This window comes from Pyrus communis, chromosome 2 (genome assembly GCF_963583255.1).
Source record: "Pyrus communis chromosome 2, drPyrComm1.1, whole genome shotgun sequence".
Lineage (NCBI taxonomy): Eukaryota > Viridiplantae > Streptophyta > Magnoliopsida > Rosales > Rosaceae > Pyrus > Pyrus communis.
The window spans coordinates 28,800,545-28,824,891 of record NC_084804.1 but is presented as its reverse complement, the minus strand read 5'-3'; the positions used below and the strand labels follow the sequence as shown (position 1 = coordinate 28,824,891).

The window sequence follows — 24,347 nt, the reverse complement described above, 5'->3', positions numbered from 1 at the left end:
GGTGGTAATTTTGTCATAGCACAACAGAAACACATGCGCACCACGCCCTCTCTCCTCTCTCTCAGCGACTGTTTGTTTTTTCAGAAAACGGAACCTCTTCAAACTTGAAACTTGAAAGTACGCGAATCGATCGGAACCGATGCGGATTCTTCAATTTCTGTGAGTTCGTCTCCTTCACACTCTCTACGCTTCGAGCTTCCAAGCTTTCGAGCTTCAATCTCGGAGATCCTCATTCGAAATTTTCTGCTGGAAAACCTAATCTCAGTGAAGCTCCAGCGCTGGAAATTCGAATTCGTGGATTTTTATCATTCAATTTTCATTTCGATACACATTTCTTGCTTGTTGCTTTGAAAATGGAAATTTCTACTGAAAATTAGCTCTTGTTTTGACTGAGATTGAGCTGTTTAATCTTTGTTAGATTGCTTCTAGCTCATGCTGTTTTGAATTACCGTTTCTTCTTTCTTCTTTGCCCTTTTAACATTTTGATATGTTGCACGTTTAGTTAGTGTGATTAACTAGGCTAATCTTGATCGTTAATTTAATAGAGAGATTAGTAGTTGAATTTACGATTTTAATTTAATCAATTTGAACAACATTTGAAATACTCTTGCTGCGGTATAATGTGATAGAGAGATAAGTAGTGGATTCGAACTGAAGAGTTAGGTCGTTAAAACCTTTTTTCTCGTCAAAATCTGAAGATTTTGACTGAGATTGAGTTGTGTACTCCGTAGTTGCGTACATTTAGCCCATAGCCTCATACTTGTTTGGATATTTGCAAGTTGAATTAGTTTGCAAGAGAAAGAGAGTGAGTGCTTGTTTGCTTGTTTGTTTTTGTAAAGATACATGGTATAATTTAACTGAGAGATTAGTAATTGCATTTAGGATTTTGATTTAATCAATTTGAACAAAAATAACAAAAGAAAATGTCTTGCTACTGTTTTGGCAATGGAAAAGATGGATCGCGTCAGAGAGTTAGGCTGTGAAATCATTTATTTCTTGTAAAAAAATAAGAAATTTTTTAGCTCGAGTAATGGTTGTTTATAGGAGTTGAGAACTGCAACAAACTGTTTAAGTTTGTAACTGATTTTTGTGAATATTAAACATAGTGACGAGTGACTTGTTGTTCACTTTTGATACCATATGTTACTGAATAGCTTAGAATTGGATTAGCTTGGTCTGTTTAAGTATATTTTAGAAAAGCATACATTGGTTAAAGTATGGTGAACTGAATTCAAACTAGAAAGTAAAACTAAGGGCCCGTTTGGTATCCTACTAACAAAATTTCATAAACTTTTAAAAATATTTCTTAAGACCATTTGTTAAGAACAGTTCTTTATGAAACTCAAAAACTTGTTTTGTATGAGACAAAATTGTTTTTAAGTTTTAACAATTTTAAAAATAAAAATAAAATCTGCCAGCAAACTCCCTGCTGGAGCTGACGGAGGTCTACTGGGGGCCCAAGGCAGAGGACCTCAAGAGGGACAGAGAAAATTGGAAGAGAGGGAGAAACAGAGAGTGGAGAGAGGATCTAGAAGGAGAGAGACAAAGAGAAAGGTTCAAATGTGAGAGAAGAGATCAGGGAGCGAGAGGAAGAGAGATAACGAGATAAGACTGAGAAGAGAGAGAGAGAGGATGGAGACAAGAGGATCTGAAAAGAGAGGGGATAAGAGTGGGCTTTTAGTTTTAAAAATTCTAAAAACAGACGTTTTATGTTTTCATGAAGTAAGCTATATCTACAAGTTGGTTTTGAGTTCAGTTTTTCAAAATAGTCCTACCAAATAAGAATTTTAGGCTTGAGACTCAAAAACTGTTTTTGAGTTAAAAAAATTGGATTCAAGTTGAATACAAACAGGCCCTAAATGTTTAGAGTTATGGTTATGACTCGTGAGTCTTTCAAGAAGTGGACTCTGCTATGCATATGTAGGAAAGTAAGTGCAAGGTGAGGGGACGAGGGAAACAGACAAAAGGATATCGGTTTCTTTCTTTTTTTAATTTTCTTTTCAACTATCGTAGTTTTCCATTATCATAAAATACACATTCAGTGCAAAGATTCCACTAATTTGGGTACTTGCATGTACCTAATGATTTCACAATGCTATAGTTTCCGAAAGATATATTTTTCTTTATGTTACTTACCCACCACCCACCAAACAACCACGCCCCCGCCCCCCCCCCCCCCCCCCCCCCCCCCCCCCCCCCCCCCTCTCCCCCCTCCTCCTTCCCCCCAAAGAAAACAAAAAAAAAGCACACCATCGTGTGGTCATTTTAATGATGGGTGCCCTTAATGTGTAAGGACGTTTTACTTTGAAGTTAGGACTGGACCTCGCTTGTTTATCACACTCACTAGAATTATGGGTACCTCTGTTTTAGTTTAAGCATGCTCTGTGCCTCTGTGTGTGTGTGTGTGAGCATGCACATGTTATGTTCTTGCAGTGTGTGCCTCCAACTAATTCATTTGCTTCTGTTTTCCTTTCGAGCATTTCAGATAGGATCCAATATGTGCTAACTGCAACACGTTTGCGACTTATTGTGTACCTGTTACTTAGCTGTATTAAGCATGGGGACGCATTCATGGTATACAGTCAGCATATAGCAGGAGAGGAGGAAAGGGTAAGTGTGTGTTGCAGTATACTAATTTTCTTATTGTGTTCCAAATGTAAAATAGTGTCTTTTGTTGCTTGCTTAGCATGTGTATCTTACACTTTCTAAAAGAATTAATATGAAAATTAGTAGAACTCATTGTATTTTTACAGTTTCTTTGTTATTATTGATGCTGTTTGACTAACCCATATTCTTGCTAGTTGTATTTGCATTTAATAGAGGTGCTTTATGTTTCAATAAACAGCACATTCAGTCCACCTGGGTCAATTTCTGCCTAAACAATGTATTTTGTGCCAGACTTCAACACTTTGTATTTGGACGATTAGAATCTAAGAATTTTAATAACAATGGCAGGTGCTCTTTTTGATTTAGCACTAGTGGTATGGTTTGGGATGTAAATATTACCAACTACAAATAAAGAAAATAAAAATTAGAGAGAAAGTATAGATATCATGTGGTGAGGCTATTGTCAAATAAATATTACCCTTTCGACTGTGATATAGTCAGAGAGATAGAGAGAACTATCTTACAGAATTTCATGTTTACGGTGACTCTATGATCATGTGGTGATGCTGTCAGCACTTATAACTTTCTTAAGCTTGACATTGTACCCTCTTCTGTTTCTTGTTTTCATTGTGAAGTAAGCTGCAAAAGCAATGTCCATGTCATTAGAACTGTTCGGTGCTACTTGAGATATTTGAAGTTCTTGTTTGATTTATTAATTTAATAGCATGATTCTGTGGTCAGGTCTCAGTTGGTGATGCTATTAGTAGTTGTAACTTTCTCTAATCTCTGATTGACCTTGCACCCTTTTCTAAGTCTTCTTCATGAACTAACCTACAGAAGCAACGTCAATATCATTAGAACAATTCTTCATGCTATTTGAATTACTTTTTAGTATATGATTTGATTTGGATAGGTTAATAGCATCAATCTACGGTTAGGGAATGACCAAATGAGGTGATGATGCTATTAGCAGTTGTAGTTTACTGCGAGTATCTGACGGGCGTTGCACCTCTTCATTTTGTTGTCTTCTTCATGAAGTAAGATACAGAAGAATTTCCAATATCATTAGAACTACTCTACATGCTATTAGAGCTATATTTCTTTTTTAGGTAGAATTTGACTTGATGGTGCTATATGATAACATTTCAGTAATATAGCCATTTTTTTTGTAGCTTAACTTTTGACTAATTTGGTGAGATGGTTATATGTAAATGTTCTTCTTGACAAGACTAATGTGTTTTGGGTTTGTAAACAAGACAAATGTGTTTTGGGTTTGTAATTGCTTTTAAGAGTCTGCTTCTTTGATACGTTCACATTTCACACTCACAACAAGCTTTTCTCTAATAGCTGGAGGATTGAGCTGTTTCTGTGATTTATGGCATTGTTTCGTCAGATTGGTGTTTTTTACTAAGGCATGTGGGTGCTCTGCGGAATTGAATTTAATTCCAGATGTCATTTTACTCCTCAAAATCTGAAAAGACTTCAAACTTCTCTCCGTCTCTAAATATAAATAAGCGTGACTTCTACTATACTACCCTTAAGTTTTGCCAAAATCGCACTTTATTACACTTTTTTTTGTCTCACTTTCATACCTAAAGTTTAATTTACTGACACTTTCAAACTTCCGTTAGTTTTCCTGTCAAGTGGTCTGTTAAGTGATGATGTGGCATCAATTTGACCCACCAAATTTTCCACGTGGAATAAAAATAGTTAAGTAATATTTTGATTTTTCTTAATTATCTCAGCCTTCTCTCTTCCTCTGTCTCTCTTCGACTCCCACAGTCCTGCTCCCACTACATCCCCACCCCACCCTCTGTCTCTTCTCCCAAATCCACCACCACCACTAGGATCATCCCCAACCCCTTTGATCCTTTAATTTGTTATGTTTTTAAGTTTTTAACTTGATGTTAACAAATGTTTAGTGGCTAAAATTTTCAGGACTTGCTGCTTATATATAAAAAATGGATGATGGTCGACAACATGAAAATGGGAGACACAAGATGGACTATTACAGAGGGGGGACAGCACCTCCGGTAAGAAGAAAGCATGTCTTACTATCTGCTGTTAATATGTTTGTTTCCTTATGCAATTATAGATCCATTTGAATGGGGTAGAATTGAAATGTGCAGTGGAATATGATGGCCCAACAGCAAGCGAAGGAACCAAATGCCTTAGTCATGAACAAGAAGATCATGTCCATCATTGCTGAAAGGGATGCTGCTATTCGAGAACGGAATGCAGCACTTGCTGAAAAGAATGAAGCCTTGGCTGCAAGAGATGAGGCTCTCCGTCAGCGAGATGAGGCACTTGCTCAGCGTGATAGTGCCATGATGGAACGGGACAACGCCTATGCAGCCCTTCATTCACGGGATAATGCTGTCAACTTCCCATTGGGTGGTGGGGCTCCACGTGGAGCTAAACGCATGCACCGTCCCTCAAACCATTCAGTTACCCTGGCTGATGCTCATTACAGCACAAAAGATATGCATATAACTGAGGCCTACCCAGTTTCAGTTATATCTACTGAAGATGTCAAGTCACGTCAGACAAAGCGAGCAAAGGAGAACAAGGCATCCAGGGCAAGGCAGTCACGGAAGAAAGTAGGCGAAGATTTAAATAGGCAGGCTTCCTCGGATGGGATAAAGTATAGATCAGAGTGGGATACTCATGATTTGGGTTTGAATCTTGTCACTTTTGACGAGTCTGCAATGCCAGTGCCAGTGTGTTCATGCACTGGAATTCCACGGCAGTGCTACAAATGGGGGAATGGCGGGTGGCAGTCATCTTGTTGCACCACCCATATGTCGATGTATCCACTACCTCAGATGCCAAATAAGCGCCATGCCCGGATGGGTGGACGGAAGATGAGCGGAAATGTTTTTACTAGATTGCTTAGTCGGCTAGCAGCAGATGGTCATGATTTGTCAATACCGCTGGATTTGAAAGAATATTGGTCCAGACATGGGACAAATCGCTACATAACGATCAAGTAGGTCAGAAACAATAGTTTGGAAGGATGCTTCCTTTTTAGGTACGTCTCTCTTTCTTCTCACTCTACCTCTCATGTCTCTGAATTTAACGGATAGATTCATTGGCATGCGGCTGTATTCAATGAAATCAATTGGAGAGATTTTCGATAATAGAGTACTTCCATCTTCCTTCGGTTAAGGCTGTTGTATTTAGTCCCAGAATTTCAATTGTCCCTTCCTAGGGTTTAGGAAGGGACATTTGTAGTGCACTGGGCCTGTTCTGCACGGCTCCCTTCAGTCCAACAATTTTTTTACACAAATCGGAGGCCAAAGGAGGCACTGATATGTGGTTTGCTGGGAGTTTTCTGCCCCTTGTGATTTCAAAATCTTTCCAAACCTCTAAACCTCTCAAATCATGGCATTTGCATGCTGATGCAGGCCATTTGAGCTAAAGAAGCAGCTCAAACTCCACCATGTTTCAATTTTTTTTTTTTTTAAAATTTTTTTTTTTAATTTTCCAAATCGAAGGCTTCATTTGGGTGAAGGAATTCAAAAGAAGTGATTTGGATTTGACAACTTGGCTAAATTTGCTGCGAAAACTAGAACACATTTGATCAAATGAATTCAAAATAATTTCTTCCTTGCAATGTTATTTAGATTGCGAGCGCGTACATGCAGTTTGGCCCTAAATCTAATCTCTTCCAGTAACTAGCAAACGCAGTACACCACGGTGACGTCAGTGTGGCCTTGTGTTATTGGACCAAAATGTAATCGTGGTGATCCATCTAAAGCTAAGTTACTCTCAGCCACCAGGCAATCGATGGATCGTCAGCCTGCACAATACTAGGCATTATACATGATTAAGAGTGCTCATTTGGAAGTGTTCCTCTATCAAGTGTTTTTACACACTAGTGTTTTTTTTTTTTTTTTTTTTTTTTTTTTTTTTTTTTTTTTTTTCTCAGTAGCACTTGTTCGATATACTTTAATAAAGATGATTAGAACACCCTATGGTGATTACAGACACACACTTTAGTACAACATTACTTTGGGAGCGCATGCTAAATTCGAACCAAGGAAAGTTTGAAAATATCCCAATTTACCCTAGTACTCACGACAACAGAACCTTGAGTGGTTCCCTTGGTTTTTGACTAATTAAAGTACCTCCCTTGAGAATTAAAATGTATCTATACCTTCAATCCAGCAATAATGACTCGTACTCATTGAACAACATTTAACAATTTGGAAAGTACAACAATCAAAGGAAAGTTGAGTAATAATATTCACTCATACTCCGGGTGAGGGACTTGATTGTACCGGATGTTATGCGCTGGAGAGTTGAACTGCTACAACAGCCGTTTTTGGAGGAGGAGATTCCTTTGATATGTTCGATTCCGCTTAGTCTACGAAGGCCTTCAGATTGACTGATGTGGCATTATGATAAAAAGGGTCTCTTCTCCGTCAAAAGTGCATATAAGGTGGCAAGATCAGGATGCATTTCCCCGTCATTAATGGCGTCCTCTTCTTCTCATGGTGGGAGTGCATACGGTGGTCTATGACCAGTCATTTGGAAGGCACAGGTGCCGCCAAAAGTGAAGGTGTGTGGCTGGAGGGTGTGCACCAACGCTTTGGCGACGAGATCAACTCTCATAAAAAAGGGAGTGAGGCTCCATATTTCATGCCCAAGATGTGATGGTCTTTGTGAAACAGCGCAACACGTGCAGCGGGATTGCAGTTTTTTTCCTGAGCAGTGTTGTTCCCGGCGCCTTTGGGCTTGGGAACAGTATCGAGTTTTGATGACTCTTTGAAGGAGTGGCTTTTCAGAATTTTGGAGGAGAAGAAGGTGGAGTTTGAGGCAGTAATGATGGTGATTTGGGCTATTTGGAAGGAAAGGAATGATTTGGTTTGGGAGGGGCGTGCTAATAGTCCCTTAGAGGTGTTTCAGAAGACCTTTTCCTGGCTGCATGATTTTCAGGCGGGTAATCAACTTCCCAGCCATGTTAAGGAGCCCAAGCGGAACCGGTGGGTAGCGCCTAGTGATGGGTGGTTCAAATTGAACATTGACGGAGCTGTAAAAATGGCGGAGGGGGTTGGAGGCGCTGGAGGAGTCCTTTGCGGGAGAGATGGAGTTTTCAGGGCAGCGGGAGTGTGGCCTTTTCAGGGCCTGTCCTCGGTCAAGCAAGTCGAGCTGCTTGCTATTCGGGCCGGCTTTCAACTTGTGAAGACTCTCCGATGCAACCAGGTGGCGATGGAGACTGATTCTTTGGAAGCTTTTGCTGCTTGCATACGTCAAGCTTTTGCTATTCGGGCAACCAGGGCCCGAAGCTTTTGGCCTCGGGCCGGCTTTCAACTTGTCAAGGCTCTTGGGCTCGGGCTATTGACATACGTCATCGTTCTTCCCTAACAATGTCTCTTTCTCTGTATGTGTGCGCGGGGGCGTATTTGTATTGCATGCTTGGACAAAGAGGGACTCTTTGTTGTGATTTCCATGATGCTATATTTTGCTGTGGTTTTATGACAGTACTCCTCTTTTTTGTTCTGTTCTGTTATTATTTACCTTAGTTACTTATCTGCACCCTGCAGTGCATATAGAGTACTTGATGTTGAATAAATTCACTGAGCGATGTAAGGAATGTTTAAAAAATCCATTGATTTTGAATATGAATATGAAGCTGGAAAAAGAAAAAAAAAAAAAAAAAAAGACAAATGTAAGGTGCAGTTGTGGATTTATATGTTCTTAGTATGAAGGTTTCAGATTGATAACTACTGTGCTTAGATGTTTTATGAAACAAAAACTTGTGCGCTTTATGTTGAATTGATCAACTGATTAAATTCTTTTGGATGTATTTGCTTCTATATAACATGCCATAATCTTATCTCGTTAATTTGTTTCAAGTGCAGCAATGGATTGGGGTACTTCACAGGGATAATTAAATCTCCAAGCTTATTTTAAGTGATAGTTGGCACACATTTATAAATTTCTTCTTATATTCTTGCTTTTCATTTTCTTAAAATTAGTAGTGGTGACAGGGAATTTATGTTTGGATTACATGCATTTCTGTGTTCTCACTTGGATTCAATATTTTCATAACTACTCCTATTCTGTTTCCAGGGGAATGCCAAATAAAAAATGAAGATATTAGAAGATAAGGGGGATGACCAGGTTGTTTCAAATCACTGTCATGTCACTGATGGAAATGGCTGTAGTGAATTGCCTTCTGAAATGAGAGAAGAAGGTGGCCCTGATGAAACGTGTCCATATGATGAATCTTGACCTTCGAAGAAGCCAAAATCCGTAATTGTAGAGGAGATTTGCTCTTGTGAAGTAGATGGTGGAGGTATAGCCTTCTGTGCCCTTTGCTTTATTTAATTTGTTCTTAATATTTGGAGGCATCCAATATAAGTTGATCAGCAGTGTTATCTTCTTAAACTGTTAAGCCAATCATTTTCTCCGTATTTCTCATAAGTCAGTCAAACTTTTTAGCTAGTTAATGATCCTCAATAGATTGCAAACTCGTGCAAGGTTACACAAACACATTAGTTCAATTTGTCTTGATTGTTATTTATGTAATACAGATAATAAGGATCAGGATCATTTGTTTATCAATTGTAATTTTAAAAGATAGGATTGAGCTACAATTCTAGATATATCATCTTAATGATAACAATCATTTGGGATTGTTGGAATGGCTTCATAAGTTTGATGATTCAGGCAATGAGAAACTTTCTATGTTAATCCCTACTAATCTGCTGGCAAATTTGGAAAGACAGAAATAATAGAGGCTTTAGCTTTGAGGGATGCCCTTTGAGGGATCCCCTTGATGACTGAGGAACATGTTTATAGGGGGTGAATTTCATGACACATGCAGTCATTATCGCGAGTTTTAATTTTAATAAATTTCATGTTTGGAATACAACTTTGTCTTCTGTCTCAAGGAAAGCCTTCTTGTTTGATTGTATTGGAACTAGGGTGTGTTCAAGGTCACACTATGTAGTGTATTATTTTTCTTCAAATAAAAACAAGATTATTAACGATCTCGCCGCTTAATAACTCAACAAACTGTTTTTACTTGTTTTGCCAAAAGCTGACTATTCGTTTGTTATTACGCTATATGTTGATTAATATATCTTATCAATTTTGTGTCGTGAATATAGACAATTCCTGAACTTGATTTGATTTATGGTGTACTCTCACCATCAACTAAATAATAATAACAACAATAAAATATAAAATATAATAACAATAATAATAAACAACATTGTATGAAGATTTTTGCCAAATTTTATTGATTGAAATTTTCAAATGATTAAATTGTACAACGAAGGTAGAAAACTTATTAGCACTTTTTGGCAGCCAGTAGTACTGAGGAGGGACTAAGGGTCATCAACACCTAGATAGGTGCAGTAGCAACCAACTTTACTAGGATCATTTTTTGGCCTGCATTCATATCCGTCTACTTTCTCTTGCTCGTATTTACTTGTGCACTTGACGCTACAATCATCTAATGTACACCCGTTAGGATGCAATTGAGTTGTGCATAAGTTATGCGCATACACTTGACGCACATTTTCCTTCTTTAAGGCAACTGCAAAATTTACAAAACTTAAACAAGTCAATAAACAAAATAGATAATACTTGCATCTCCACATGTCCACCATGTACGAATAACGCATCTTGATTGAATAAAATCAACGATCATAATTGTTCAATTTATTAATATTCATTTGAAAACTAATTCTACAAAACATTATTCCAATTGGAGATCGTTTTATCATTCAAATGTATCAAATAAATGGACGGTTTATCATAAATATATTACTTGGTACATAAATCGTCGTTTGTTCTATACATTTGAATGACTAAATGATCTTCAATTGAAATGAGTATTTTATAGAGAAGATCTTCAAATGAAGAAGGCAAGAAGAACAAGTAAGAAGAAATGAAATAAAGAAAACCTAGACATCTCTACAACTCTCTCTAGTAAATATTGCTAATAGTTTACTTTGTGTAATAATTTGTTAACATGAGTCTATAGCACACGAATATATGGGTAAGGCAACTATAAATGGGTAACCAAACTAAGAAAGGTTGAAAACTATTCAAAATTGTTTTGCTTTATATTTATATGGTTAAAATTTTTGCATCATGTTTATATATAGTTGAGATATTATATCTGATAACCTCTTTCATGTATATATGTGTATATATTTCTTTCTATCGAAAGAAATTCTATTAAACATAGTACAAAACTTTTCAAACTTCTTTGCAGATTACATATGAGATTTATTTTCCAAGTGTATATTTGTTTTTTTCTATCGAATGACATTCCATTAAACATAATAATGTTAAGCCTACTCAACTGAAGAATTATAGAGAGAGAAACGGGGCGATGGCAAAGAGAGAGGAATTGGTGAATTCTGAGGGGTGTATTATCTCGCTTTATTATGTCTTTATTCATAGTAGGGAAGGAAAAATCCTTACCCTTTAAGTAATACAACTAAAATAGGACACTATTTAAAAGATACTATAGAATTCCGATAGCATTTATACTCACTTTCCTAATTAAATTCGGACTGCAACATTCCCCTTTTAGTGTGTAAATGCTCAAACAAAATGTCAGCAATGAAGTAAGTTCAGGTTGTGGTGTCGTTGGCACATTAAGCGAATGCAAGTCTCAAATTTATTTTTTGTCGAATTAATGGACTACTGATCACTAAATTAATTTAATAAACCAGGGCCAAACAAGGGTCAATCGTGGAAGCAAGAAAATATTGACAATTAGGTCATATTGATTTTGAGTTGCTTTGGCCAAGCAATGAAGAAAATAGAGCCCAATTTTAAGTTTAGCCATGGGAACACCGACAAAGTTAGGTGTGGCTAGAAGGAAACTTGCCACATAATGGCTTGGGACGAAATTTGGGATAGTCCAGCAACCCAGGTTGCTAGCGATGGGCAGAAATCCAAACTCAAACTAAGGGAAAAACCCTCCTTTAGCGTCACATTGCAACTATTAAAATCCTTGGCATTAGAACTGGGGTAAGGTAAAGGGCTGGTTTGGTATTGCTGTGATTTGAAAAAAAACTGATTCTGCTGTACTGTGAGAATAAGCGGCTGTGAAATAAAGCAGCAGAGTGTTTGGTAAACTTTTTTGTAAAAGTGCTTTTGAAAAAAAAAAACAGTATTATAGTGTTTGGTAAACTTTTATGTAAAACAGATGTGAAAAAAAGCCGATTTTTCAAAGCTAGGTTTTGCAGCTTCTTGTTTTTGGCTTTTTTTCACCCAAAACTGTGAAAAAAAGCTGAAGCTGAATGTTTACCAAACACAAAAACAGCTCCCAGCTTTTTTCAGAATCACCTCAGTACCAAACCAGGTCCAAGAAGAATGGTTCATATCTACAAGTTATTTTAGGTATAGTTCAAAGGTCTCTCATTCTTAGGACAAGAAATGGATTGTAACGAGTGTGGAGCAAAAGATTTTTCATGGTTTAATGTTTAATTCCTCGTACTGGAGTAAAGTGGACTCCAAATATTGCGATGAGAACCTTTATGAATATTAAGTTTGGAAGGTCGTGTTTTTCCGAATATACATTACCAAGGGGATTTTTTAGCTCTGCCCTAACCCCTCAAACTTATTCGTATTCTACTCCGTTACTCATTTTTTCTAAAAGTTCATTTACTTTAGAAAGATTAATCGGATTACAATTTTATTCCGCAAATAAGGAAGCAAGGGATGCAAAAGAAGATAATATTCATACAAACACATGTTTATTATCAAAGTCTCAAGGAAAGGGCACAAAAGACTAAAACAACTGTTTGGGGTTGAAAGCCCTCACCCCTACATGCAAATTCTACTAAGGCTCCAATGAAGAACCCTCTAAAGAATCTCAATGCTTTATTGAGATTGCACCCATGCACAGAAACGATGAGAAGGATACTGCATGGGGATGAATGTTATAAAACACACCATAAGAAGCAAAGGAGGTTACTATGGCTTATAGCTTAATTCAGGCTTATTTGACCTGACTTGGCAAAGATTAATGTGATGAAAGCAAGTTTTCAGTTTGAAATTTTTTGTTATCGAAGCTTCAGAAAGGAAACAAGATTGGAAAAAAGGATCATGAAGCAAAAGCGATTAGACTCCTTGATGTACAATAAAAAGTGTGGAACTACGAGGAGACCCAATAGTGAAGAGGCTATTTAAAGGCAATACCAGGCAATCTTACTGTTGAATTCAAAGGGTCTTTCTCTCGAGATTGGTGGACATGGAGATAGAAGTTACTTGAAAAATTGAATGGCCGCCTCTTGCAAAACGTGTCCATGCGATATGCATAAGCATGAAAAGCTTCATAGAACGGTACTCAAGTTCACACTTCTGAATTCGAAACACCACTACGCATCGGATCACCAAGCGAAGAAAGAAAACTAAACAGTACGTATTTTAGCTTACTCTGAAAGGTATTGCCTTTTTAGATACATAGTCAGGGGCAATTACGAGACCATCATTTTTTAGGGCCGGAGTAAGGCTAAGCAGAATACTAATACCTTAGAAGTTCGATTATGAACTCGACAGCTCCAAGCAGAGCTAGATCAGATAGATCAGCTGTGCCACCATCATCCTGTTCTGGGAGAATAGGCGAAGTCCGGGCAAATATGCTAGAATGACCATGCTTGTTTCGTAAGACATGAGATCCGATCCAGATATGGATACAATCAGATTTCTCATAAGTCTTGGGTTTCCTTACAATCTAAATATTAGCGTGCACTGCAAGTAATCACAATTCTTAAAAGGGTGCAATACCTACTTTCATAAATCCTCTAGGATTCTCCCAACTTAGAATGAGGATTTTATCCTGCAAAGGTCTCTCTCCCAGTAGTTCAAATACATCCATCTAAGGTTTGTCTTTAGTAATGTGATCTCTATACTTTACTTCTCCTACTCATTGCTTGAGTCTAAAACTGCTTACTAACTTGATCATCAGAGAGCCTTTGACAGGCGCGCACACACACCTTCCTTAGACATGTTCACAGTAGTTCTCTATTTTGTAGGTTGCTTGGATATGTGCCTTCATCATCTGTGGCAATATGCAAATTGTGTTCCACAAAATTGGTTGCCAACTAATTTGGAAGCCATTTCATGGAACCATATTTATAGGGGGCAAGTTTCTTGGCACATGCAGTCACTAACGATGGCTTTAGTTTTCATAATTTTCATGTTTGGAATAAAACGTTGTCTTCCATTGCAAGGAAAGCCTTCTTGTTTGATCGTATTGGAATTGGGTGTGATCGAGATCATACTATCTATTATTTTTCTTCTTATAAAAAAAATGATTATTAACAATCTCGCCACTTAGTAATCAACCAATTGTTTTTACTTGTTTTGCCAAAAGCTGACTATTCGTTTGTTATTACACTATATGTTGATTAATATATCTTATTAATTTTTTACCACGAATATAGAGAATGCATGTACTTGATTTGATTTATGGCAGCCAATAGTACTAAGGAGGGACTAAGGGACATCAACACTTATAGGTGCAGTAACAACCAACTTTACCAGGATCACCTTTGGCACTACATTCATGTATGTGTACTTTCTAATGCCCGTACTTACTAAAACACTTGACACTGCAATCATCTAATGTACACTCACTAGGATACAATTGAGTTGTGCATAACTTTTGTGCATACACTTTGACACACATTTTCCTTCTTCGATGTAGCTGCAAAATTTACAAAAATTAAACAAGTGAATGAACAAAATGGATAATACTTGCATCCTCCACATGTCCCACCATCTGCGAGTAAGGTATCTTGGCTGACTAAAATCAATGATTGGAACTGTCTAATTCATTAATATTCATTTGAAAACCAATTCTACAAAAAATATTCACATTAGGGATCTTTTTTTCGTCCAAATGTATTAAATAAATGGATGGTTTATCATAAATATAATACTTGGTACATAAACCGCCGTTTGTTCTGTATATTTGAATGACTAAATGATCTTTGAATGAAATTATTTTTTGTAAAGATGATCTTCAAATGAAGATACAACGACTTAAAGACAAGTGTTGTGCCACTCCACATTTTCATTTTAAATTGAAAAGGTGGTATGCCCACATGCACTTTGAAGATGTAAAAATCTAAAATCTTTTGTATAGTTCTTACCACAAAGATAAACAAACAAAAAACCAGAAAAACAGTGTCAAAGTAACAAGAAAACAAACCTGAGGCAAGAAGAACAAGTAAGAAGAAATGAAATAAAGAAAGTCTAGACATCTCTACAACTCTCTGTGGTAAATACTGCTAATATCTTAGTTGGTGTAATAGTTTGACAACATGAGTCTGTAGCACACGAATATATAGGTAAGGCGACTATGAATGGGTAACCAAACTAAGAAAGGTTGAAAACTATTCAAAATTGTTTAGCTTTATATTTAAAAAAAAAAATTACTATTGAATCCCTATAGCATTTACACTCACTTTCCTAACTAAATTAGATTACAACACTCCCCCTTGAGTGTGTAAATACTCAAACAAAATGTCAGCAATGAAGTAAGTTCAGGTTGTGGCGTCATCAGCACATTAAGCGAATGCGAGTCTCAAATTTGTTTTTTGTCGAACTAATGAACTATTGATCACTAAATTAATTCAATAGACTGGGCCTAGCAAGGTGGAGCTGTGGATGCAAGAAAATAGTGACATTTAGGTCATATTGGTTTTGAATTGCTTCGGCCAAGCAATGAATAAAATAGAGCCCAATTTTAAGATTAGCCATGGGAACACCAACAAAGTTGGGTGTTGCTAGAAGCAAACACGCTACATAATGGCTTGAGACAAAATTGGGGCTAGCCCAACAACTCGAGCTGTTGGCGAAGGGCAGAAATCCAAACTAAGGGAGAAACCCTCCTCTAGCGTCACATTGCAAGTGTTAAAATCCTTGGCCCGAGAATTGGTGCAAGGAAAAGAAGAATAGTTCATTTTTACAAGTTATTTTAGGTATAGTGCAAAGGTCTTTCATGCTTAGTCCGATAAATGGATTGTGATGATTGTGGAGCAAAAGATTCTTCATAGTTTAATGTTTAATCTTTTATACCGAAGTCAGGTGGCATTCCAGATATCGTGACAAGAAACTTTATGAATACTAAGTTTAAAAGGTTGTGTTTTTCCGAATAGACATTATCAAGGGGCTTTTTGGCACAGTTCTGGGCCCTACAAACTTATTATATTCTGCTCCATTCCTAATTTCCTCTAAAAGTTCGTTTACTTTGGAAAGATTAATCAGATTACAATTTTATTTCACGAATAGGAGAAGCAAGGGATGAAGAAGGATACAAAATTCATACAAACACAAGTTTATTTTCAAAGTCTCAAGGAAAGGGCACGAAAGACTAGTACAATTGTTTTGGGGAGAAAGTCCTCACCCCTGACATGCAAATTCTACTAAGAAAACTACAATGCATACTTGGCTGGGATAATCAATTCTAATGAGGATCACTTGTTAGTGGCGTCCACTCCTAGATAAGGGCGAATAAGGCTCCAATGAAAAACCTTATAAAGAATCTCAATATTTTGTTGAGATTGCACCTGTGCACGGAAACGATGAGAAGGATACCGCAAGGGGATGTATGTTATAAAAAAAACCACAAGAAGCAAAGAATGGTATTATAACTTGATTCAGGCTTGCTTGACTTGGCTTGGCAAAGATTGATGTGATGAAAGCAAGTTTCAAGTTTGAAAATTTTAGGTATCGAAGCTTTAGAAAGGTAACTGGGTTTGAAAAGCGGATCATGAAGCAAGCAATGAGACTCCATGATTCACATTAAAGAATGCGAAAGTACAAGGAAACCTAACAGTGAAGAGGCTATTTAAAGGCAGTACAAGGCAATCTTACTGTTAAATACAAAGGGTCTTTGTCTCGAGATTGGTAGATACGAAGATCGAAGTTACTTGAAGAATTGAATGGCCACTTCTTACAAAATGTGCCCACATGATACACACAATCATGAAAATCTTCATGGCACAGTACTCGAGATCACATGTCTAAATTCGAAACGCCACTATGCATCGAATCACCAAACGAAGAAAGAATACTAATTGGTACGTATTCAAGCTTACTCTGAAAGGCATGGCCGTTGGATAACTATCCATGCGCAAGAGGAATAGGTTGTCTTTAGATACATAGTTAGGGGCAATTATAGGACCATGATTTTTGACGGGCGGAGTAAGGCTGATCAAAATACAGATACCTCAGAAGTCCGATCAAGAACTTGACAGCTCCGAGCAGAGCTGGATCATAAGGAGAAGCAGCACCACCATCACCATATTCTGGGACAATAAGCGAAGTTTGAGCAACTATGCTGGAATGACCATGCTTGTTCCGCAAGACATGTGGATACACTCAGATTTCTTATAAGTCATGGGTTTCCTTACAATTTAGGAATTGACATGCGCCGCAAGTAATCACAACTCCTAAGAAGTTACAATCTAGGATTTTCCCAAGTTAGAATGAGGATTTTATCCTACAAAGGTCTATCTCCCAATGGTATAAATACATCATTCTAGGGTTCGTCTCTAGTAATGCAATCACTATACTTTAATTCTCTTGCTCATTGCTTGAGTCTAAAATTGCTTACTAACTTGACCGTTGGAGAGCCTTTGACTGGCACACACATACACACCCCCAGAGACCTACTCATAGTTGTTCTCTATTTTAAAGGTTGCTCAGATTAGTGCCTCCATCATCTCTGGCGGTGCACGAATGTGGTTCCGAAGAATTGGTTGTGGACTAATTTGGAAGCCATAGTCACTAGCACTGGTTTTAATTTTCATAATTTTCATGTTTGGAATAGAACTTTGTCATCCGTTGCAAGGAAAATCGTCTTGTTTGATCATATTGGAACTGGGTGTAATCGAGGTCACACTATCTATTATCTTTCTTCTTATAAAAACATGATTATTAACAATCTCGCCGCTTGATAACTCAACCAATTGTTTTTACTTGTTTTGCCAAGAGCTAACTATTTTTACCTGGGGGGGGGGGGGGGGGGGGAGGGGGGGGTGGGGTGGTGGTGGTATCATTAACTTCCATATCTTCTTGAGGAGTTTTTGCCTTTTAACTTCTTAATTAATATATCTTATTAATTATGTACTATGAATATAGAAAATGCATGTACTTGAGTTAATATATTGCGTACTCCCACCATCACCTAAATAATAATAATAATAACAACAACAATAACAATACGACAGCAATAATAATAATAATAAATAACAATAATAGTAATAATAACAATAACAATAAACAACACTTTACTTTTGCCAAATTTTATTAATTGAAATTTTCAAATTATTACATCGCACAACGAAGAGAAAACTTATTAGCTCTTTTTGGCAGCCGATAGTACTAAGGAGGGACTAAGGGACTTCAACACTTATAGGTGCAATAACAATCAAGTTCACTAGAAAGACTTTTGGCTTTGCATTCATATCCATCTGCTCTCTCTTGCCCGTATTCATTAAAACACTTGGTCCTGCAAGCATCTAATGTACACCTACTAAGATGCAATTGACTTGTGCATAACTTCTGCGCATACACTTGACGCACATTTTCCTTCTTCAACGCAACTGCAAAATTTACAACTTAAACAAGTGAATAAACAAAATGGATAATACATGCATCATCCACATGTCTCACCTTCTGCGAATAACGTATCTTGACTAAATAAAATCAACTATTGGAACTGTTCAATTTATCAATATTAATTTGAAAATCAATTCTACAAAAAATTATTCAAATTGCAGATGATTTTTTTCATCCAAATGTATCCAATAAATGGATGATTAATCATAAGCATATTATTTGTATATAAACTGTCGTTTGTTCTATACATTTGAATGACTAAATAATATTCGATTGAAATGATTTTTTTGTAGAGATGAACTTCAAATGAAGATACAACAACTTAAAGACAAGTGTTTTGCCACTCTACGTCTTCATTTTAAATTGAAAAGGTGGTATGTCCACATACACTTTAAAGATGTAAAAATCTAAAATCTTTCGTATAGTTCTTACCACAAAGACAAACAAATAAAAAACCGGAAAAAACAGTGGCAAAGGAAGAAGAAAACAAACCTGAGGCAAGAAGAACAAGTAAGAAGAAATGAAATAAAGAAAGCCTAGACATCTCTACAACTCTATGTGGTAAATACTGCTAATATCTTTGTCTATGTAATGGTTTGACAACATGAGTCTGTAGCACACAAATATATAGGTAAGGCCACTATGAATGGGTGACCAAACTAAGAAAGGTTGAAAACTATTCAAAATTGTTTTGATTTACTTTTATATAGTAATTTTTTTTGCATCATGTTATATATAGTTGATATATTATATCTGATAACCACTTTTCACATATATGTATATATATTTCTATCGAAAGAAATTCTATTATTGTACATAACTTTTCAAAAAAAAAAATTTTCTTTATATTTATGTGGTTAAAAATTTCGCATCATATTTATATACAGTAGATTGATTATTGTTTAAATATGAGGTTTGTTTTCCAAGTATGTATTTATTTTTTTTCTTTCCAAAGAAATTCCAATAAACAGGTTGAAAACTATTCAAAATTGTTTTGCTTTACTTTTATATAGTAAAAATTTTTGCATCATGTTCATATATAATTGATATATTATATCTGATAACCACTTTTGTATATGTATATATATTTCTATCGAAAGAAATTCTATTATTGTACAAAACTTTTCAAAATTGTTTGTCTTTATATTTATGTTGTTATATACAGTAGATTGCTTATTGTTTACATATGAGGTTTATTTTCTAAGTATGTATATATTTTTTTCTATCCAAAGAAATTCCATTAAACATAATAATGTTGAGGCCTATTCATCTGAACAATTATAGAGAGATAGAAACGGGGCGGTGGCAAAGAGAGAGGAGTTGAGTTGGTGAATTTCCATTGTGCCTTTATTTATAGTAGGAAAGAGAGAATCTTTACCCCTTAAGTAATACAACTCAAATAGGACAGTATTTAAACAGTCCACCTCAAACAAAATGTCAACAATAAATTAAGTTCACCTGATGGTGTCGTTGGCACATTGGGCGAATGCAAGTCTCAAATTTGTTTTTTGTTGAATTAATGGACTATTGATCACTAAATTAATTCAATAGACAGAGACTGCGCAAAAATAGGTAGTGGAAGCAAGAAAAGATTGAAATTCATGTAATATCGGTTTTTAATGGCTTCGGGCCAAATAATGAACCGAGCTTCACGCTCGGCTTGGCTCAGCAGAGCATAGCTCGGCATGAACTTGGGTTCATGCCAGCCAGGCGCGGCTCGGCATGCGGCTTGGCGCAACGTCGCAGCTCCAGGCCGCGTGCTGCGACCAGGAATCGTGAAAATGGACCTTACGTCAGAGTGTATTAAAGAGCAAACCAAAGCTCAGCCTGGTGTGTGACTACTCAAACTTGGAAAAGAAGAGAGGTTTTCCTTTTAATTTCTCACTTGGCATGTATGATTCGTGAATATCATGCTAAAATAATCACCTTGATTTCATCAAAGTTCAATAACATCTGATATTGTGAATCTTCCTGAAGCACCATTATCCAAACAAAATACATGCCCATTTCTTGCAAGTTCACACAAGTTATAAACTCTCACGAAGATAAATTAGGGTACTACTACCTGGTTTGGTACTGAGGTGATTCTGAAAAAAAATTGCTATAAAAAAAGCTGGGAGCTGTTTTTGTGTTTGGTAAACACTCAGCTTCAGTTTTTTTTCATAATTTTGGATGAAAAAAAGCCAAAAACAAGAAGCTGCAAAACCTAGCTTTGAAAAACCGGCTTTTTTTTCACATCTGTTTTACATAAAAGTTTACCAAACACTCTAATACTACTTTTTTTTTTTTTTTCAAAAGCACTTTTACAAAAAAATTTACCAAACACTCTGCTGCTTTATTTCACAGCTGCTTATTCTCACAGCACAGCAGAAACAGCTTTTTTTCAAAGCACAGCAATACCAAACCAACCCTACATCACTCCATACAAATCACAGATTGTAAGACATTTTAAAGAAAGGGTTCCGCGAAGCAACTCATATAAAACAGAAAATATGGTTCAAACGATGAATCTTGGTAAGACAGATTTCATACAAGGGGAAACGAATGCAGAATACTAACAATCATGATCAGACTCAACTAACCCGGTCCTAACTTTTCATGCTCTGAATTTAATCTCAACAACAGGGTCCAAAAGTATTAACCAATCCATATTAGCTTTCTGAATTTTGTCAAGCATCGTGATGTTTTCGATAATGAAATTTGAAACGACAACCAAACAGACATTGTGGTGAAAAGCAGTGGTCAGCCTTGCATGAGTAAATCGAACAAGCAGCTAATAAACGCACAAAAGATAATATACAACAAACGCTCGAGCTAGTGAGATGCTAACAAGAAACTGGTAATGTTAGAGCTGCTGAATTCAGAACATTTAAGCTTGTATAAGAATTTAACCAAACGCCGTATCATCAAGAAAAGATAAATTCAATTTATCAGATGCAAAATTGAAAAGGAACCAACCAGACCGTGTACTTAGTCTTGCATTTTGGAACCCGAAATTCAAGGAAGCACTTAACCCATAATCCATAATTTCAATCATTTGAAGACAGCAGTCAGTCCCAGCAAAGTATACCCTGTTCTGCTCCTGTGATCACAAAAAGCATCCACCGTAAACTGGAGGAGTCGCAAGCAATGTTATTAGATAATACTGCTCTCAAATTCCTTGTCCTTTGCCTCCTTCGGGCTCTGATTCGCTTGAACCCAGCCACCATCAATGTTCTCGAAACTACCAACTAACCCATCATCCAAGGAATCACCCACTCGTTTCACTTTAACCTCGCTAGGCTCCACAGGGTATTTTCCAGAGAAGCAAGCATAACAAAAGTTAGGAGACTGACTGCCCAACATTTTCTCCAATTTACCAATTGGCAGAAAAGCAAGTGAATCCGATCCGATAAACTCCCTAATTTCCTCAATACTCATCCTATTTGAAATCAACTCCTCAGAGCTTGGTGTGTCCACTCCATAATAACAAGAACCAATAATCGGTGGGCTTGCAATCCTCATATGAACTTCCTTTGCACCAGCCTCCTTCAACAACCTAACAATTTTGGAAGAAGTGGTTCCTCTTACAATGGAGTCATCCACAACCACAACCCTCTTCCCCTCCAACACTGCACGAACCGGGGACAACTTGAGCTTCACACCAAAGTCCCTAATCTTCTGTGATGGCTCAATGAAGGTCCTCCCGACATAATGAGACCTAATCAAACCCTGCTGAAAAGCCACACCAGCTTTAGCCGCATAACCAAGTGCGGCTACCACCCCAGAATCAGGCACTGCTATCACAACATCACAGTCAACCGGCGCCTCAGTGGCAAGTATCTCACCAAATACCCGTCGGGACTCATACACTGAACGACCGAAAACCACAGAATTTGGAAGAGCAAAGTAAATGTGCTCAAAGATACATTGCTTTGGCTGAGGATGAGACATTAGGCAAAGTGATTGAACCCCCTCCTTATCCACCACCACAACCTCCCCAGGAAACACCTCTCTCTCATATGTGGCTTCAATCAAATCAAGAGCACAAGTTTCAGAGGCAAACACAACAGAGCCATTGCTCCTCCTACCCATTACCAATGGCCGAAACCCGTGCGGGTCCCGAACCGCTACGAGCTTATCTTTGGTCACGAAAACCATAGAATAAGCCCCCTCAATCTGCTCGCACGCATCAACAATTCTCAAAATAAAAGGTCTATGCTTAGAAATTGCTATAAGGTGAAGAACAACCTCCGTATCAGAGCTGGTGTTGAAAATGGAGCCGTTGTCTTCGAGCTTAGCTCGAAGGGAACGGTAATTTACCAAATTGCCGTTGTGGGCAACCCCAACTGAGCCAAACCTGTACCCTGCAACAAAAGGCTGGACATTTTTTAGCATGGAGGAGCCTGCAGTGGAGTACCTGACATGCCCAATTGCCAAGTCGCCGGGCAGCTGGTCAAGCTTGGTCTGATTGAAGACCTCGGAGACGAGCCCCACGCCCGTTATAGACTGAAGCACGTCGTCTTTCACACACACGATACCGGCACCTTCTTGACCGCGATGCTGGAGCGCATGCAGGGCCAAATAGCAGAGGCGGGAGGCTTCTGGATCGCCGTATATGCCGACCACGCCGCACTCCTCCCGGGGCTTTTCGTCATCAACATAATCGATTGAATTGCCATCAGGGTTTTGTTTGGCGGCCGAGAAAATGTCGGAAATTGGGTTTTTAGAGTGGAGGGTGAAGGAGGAGGGCTTGGGGGTATGTGAAAGGGAGGAGGTTTTGAGAGGGAAAGTGGGTTTAGGGAGGGTTTTGGGGGAGAAGGAGGGAGGGGTTTTGTGGGTTCGGGGGAGAGGAGAGGGATTGGAGAGAGAGGTATTGGAGAGAGAGGAAGAGGGGTTGTTGGTGGCGGTGGCAGCCATGGGAGACTTGCAGAGAAGGCGGCGTTATGTGAAAGAGAAGCGACAGTGAAGGGAATGGAGGAGTCGGAAGTAGTCGGAAGGAGTTGAGGTTTGTAGGTTTTTTTTTGGGAGTTTGAAGGAATCAAGTAAATGTGTTAAATCACCCTTTGGTGAGATAGCTGCCTCACAAACAAAGATTCGTATTGGATTTTTTTTTTTTTTTTATTATTTTTTTTTTTATGGGTTCAAGTCGCCCTCGGTCGTTTTGGGTTTTGGGAAAAAACGATTTCGATAAAATAAATGATTCTGACCTATTGATATTTCTCTTCATTTATAAGAGATTAGGTTCGATTTTTATTAAAGGAAAATTTGAACCACATCATTATTTTGTAAGATTTAATCTACTTTCTTACTCTTAACGTAGATAATATTATTTATTAAAAAAATGTAATTCAATTCCAACTTTTTTTGGTACTTCTTCCCGAATATTAAATTAATATTAGTTGGCTTCTTTTACTTGTACTATTTAAGAAATTTGAATTAGAGTTTTTTAGATAAAAAAATATAAAAGGTTGGTTTATGGATGAAAAAAGAAGGATTAGTCTGACATATTATGAGGTCCGATTTTAAGTGACAAGTGATGCACACAATAAATATTTAATGAGAATTATGGTGAGAATATGGCTTTTTTAGGATACATCATTTGTCACATTAAATAGTACATTAATTTGGTACAAAAATATGGTCTTCCTAGAAAGTGATTTTATATGCTATTAGGTGTACTCACACACACTTGATAACCTAACAAAGAAGAGGGTTAGAATTCAGATAGGGTTTCAAGGAGCTTGTTTCTGCTCATGTGATTTCTCCATTTGTCGATTCTCGACTTGTGAAGCTTCTAATTCTTCTTTGTGGGCAATGATGATGGGGGTGGGCGCATCATGACAATTGATACCATTTCAGCAACTTGTACGACCTTTTTCCTTATGTTGGCAGCTTGAGTTGTAAGGTGGAGTTTGTGGTTTTGTATTGGATTTGGAGGTGATGGCTTAATGGGGGTTGTGGTGAACATTACTTGTTTGGACTGTTTAAAAAAAAATCGAGACCAATTTTAGAATGAAAATAAAAAGTTTTGAGAGTTTTAGATACTTAATCCTAATAATAATTGTTTTTAAAAAAATTATGTGGCAAGGTTTTGGCACAAAAGACATAAATGTATTTTTTTAACAAATAATATTATCTACATTAAATGA

The 24,347-nt window shown here is 37.3% G+C and overlaps 2 protein-coding genes across 3 annotated transcripts; one reads left to right on the top strand and one right to left on the bottom strand.

Annotated features, from left to right (window-relative positions):
• LOC137725668 (protein BASIC PENTACYSTEINE4-like) lies at positions 1–5,749 on the top strand. 2 transcript variants are annotated; one of them, XM_068464438.1, is made up of 4 exons: positions 1–159; positions 2,486–2,610; positions 4,546–4,640; positions 4,722–5,749. In XM_068464438.1, the coding sequence occupies exon 4, from the start codon at positions 4,743–4,745 to the stop codon at positions 5,598–5,600; it is 858 nt and encodes a 285-aa protein (XP_068320539.1). In that variant the 5' UTR covers positions 1–159; positions 2,486–2,610; positions 4,546–4,640; positions 4,722–4,742; the 3' UTR covers positions 5,601–5,749. The 2 variants fall into 2 exon arrangements, with proteins under 2 accessions (XP_068320539.1, XP_068320538.1); XM_068464437.1 differs by having other exon boundaries at positions 3–159; positions 4,737–5,749.
• Positions 5,750–20,969: 15,220 nt separating this feature from the next.
• Positions 20,970–23,201, bottom strand: LOC137725990 (amidophosphoribosyltransferase, chloroplastic-like). Its single transcript, XM_068464839.1, has one exon. It carries the CDS (start codon positions 23,113–23,115, stop codon positions 21,352–21,354), a length of 1,764 nt encoding a protein of 587 aa, XP_068320940.1. The 5' UTR covers positions 23,116–23,201; the 3' UTR covers positions 20,970–21,351.
• Between the last annotated feature and the right edge of the window lie 1,146 nt (positions 23,202–24,347).

Coding starts and splice junctions, on each gene's coding strand:
- LOC137725990 (XM_068464839.1), bottom strand. CDS start 23,115: ATGGCTGCCACCGCCACCAACAACCCCTCTTCCTCTCTCTCCAATACC.
- LOC137725668 (XM_068464437.1), top strand. CDS start 4,569: ATGGATGATGGTCGACAACATGAAAATGGGAGACACAAGATGGACTAT. Junction 4,641..4,736: donor GAGGGGGGACAGCACCTCCG/GTAAGAAGAAAG, acceptor TGAAATGTGCAG/TGGAATATGATGGCCCAACA.